Raw genomic sequence first — 616 nt, 5'->3', positions numbered from 1 at the left:
TTTCGTCTCAAGAATAACAAAGCGTTGATGACAATATTGAGAAAAAAATTAACAAACTTTTCTAATTTCACTGCACACTTAATACAATATATATACATATTGTATGAACAGAAAAAAAAACATTCATTTATATTACAATGATGCCATCATCATAGCAAAAGATAAAGCCAAACAGCTCTTTGAATTATATCCCTAGTGTAGTACAACACTTATGCCGTTTCCTCAAATAATGCATTAAAATCCCTACATACAGATTTTCTTTGATCCAAACACATAAAATAATTTGATATCAAGATCAAATTAATGTTTGGTGTCTCAACAAAAGTGATGATTATATGAGAATATATACTAAAGGAGATTTATGAGGTGTACTTGACACCTCTAGCTTGAGCGCTTATGGATTTTATCTAAGAACTTGAAAAATACGTTATGATTGAGGCCACGTGAAATCTGCTGAATGTGGACTCGAATCATGGAAGAAGTGGAATCTTCGTATGCACGATATGTAGCAGGTAAACCCAGTTCCTGAAAAAGAAAATGTGTGCATTTGGGTGAAATGGGAGAGAGAAAAAAAAAGGATGATGCTAACCAAATAACAAATAGAAACCCAGAAGAC

At 32.3% G+C, this 616-nt stretch overlaps 1 protein-coding gene across 1 annotated transcript in view; it reads right to left on the bottom strand.

The window, feature by feature from the left end:
• Positions 1 to 334: 334 nt before the first annotated feature.
• The window catches only part of LOC119586417 (farnesyl pyrophosphate synthase-like), a 5847-nt gene continuing 5565 nt past the window's right edge, over positions 335 to 616 (bottom strand). Inside the window, exon 3 of the mRNA XM_037935139.1 lies at positions 335 to 525. Within this exon, the coding sequence (XP_037791067.1) occupies positions 382 to 525 (144 nt within the window). The 3' untranslated portion in view covers positions 335 to 381. The remainder of the gene's footprint in view (positions 526 to 616) is intronic.

This window comes from Penaeus monodon, chromosome 21, assembly GCF_015228065.2.
Source record: "Penaeus monodon isolate SGIC_2016 chromosome 21, NSTDA_Pmon_1, whole genome shotgun sequence".
Lineage (NCBI taxonomy): Eukaryota > Metazoa > Arthropoda > Malacostraca > Decapoda > Penaeidae > Penaeus > Penaeus monodon.
The sequence above is the reverse complement of the archived record's forward strand: the minus strand, read 5'-3'. Positions and strand labels throughout refer to the sequence as shown.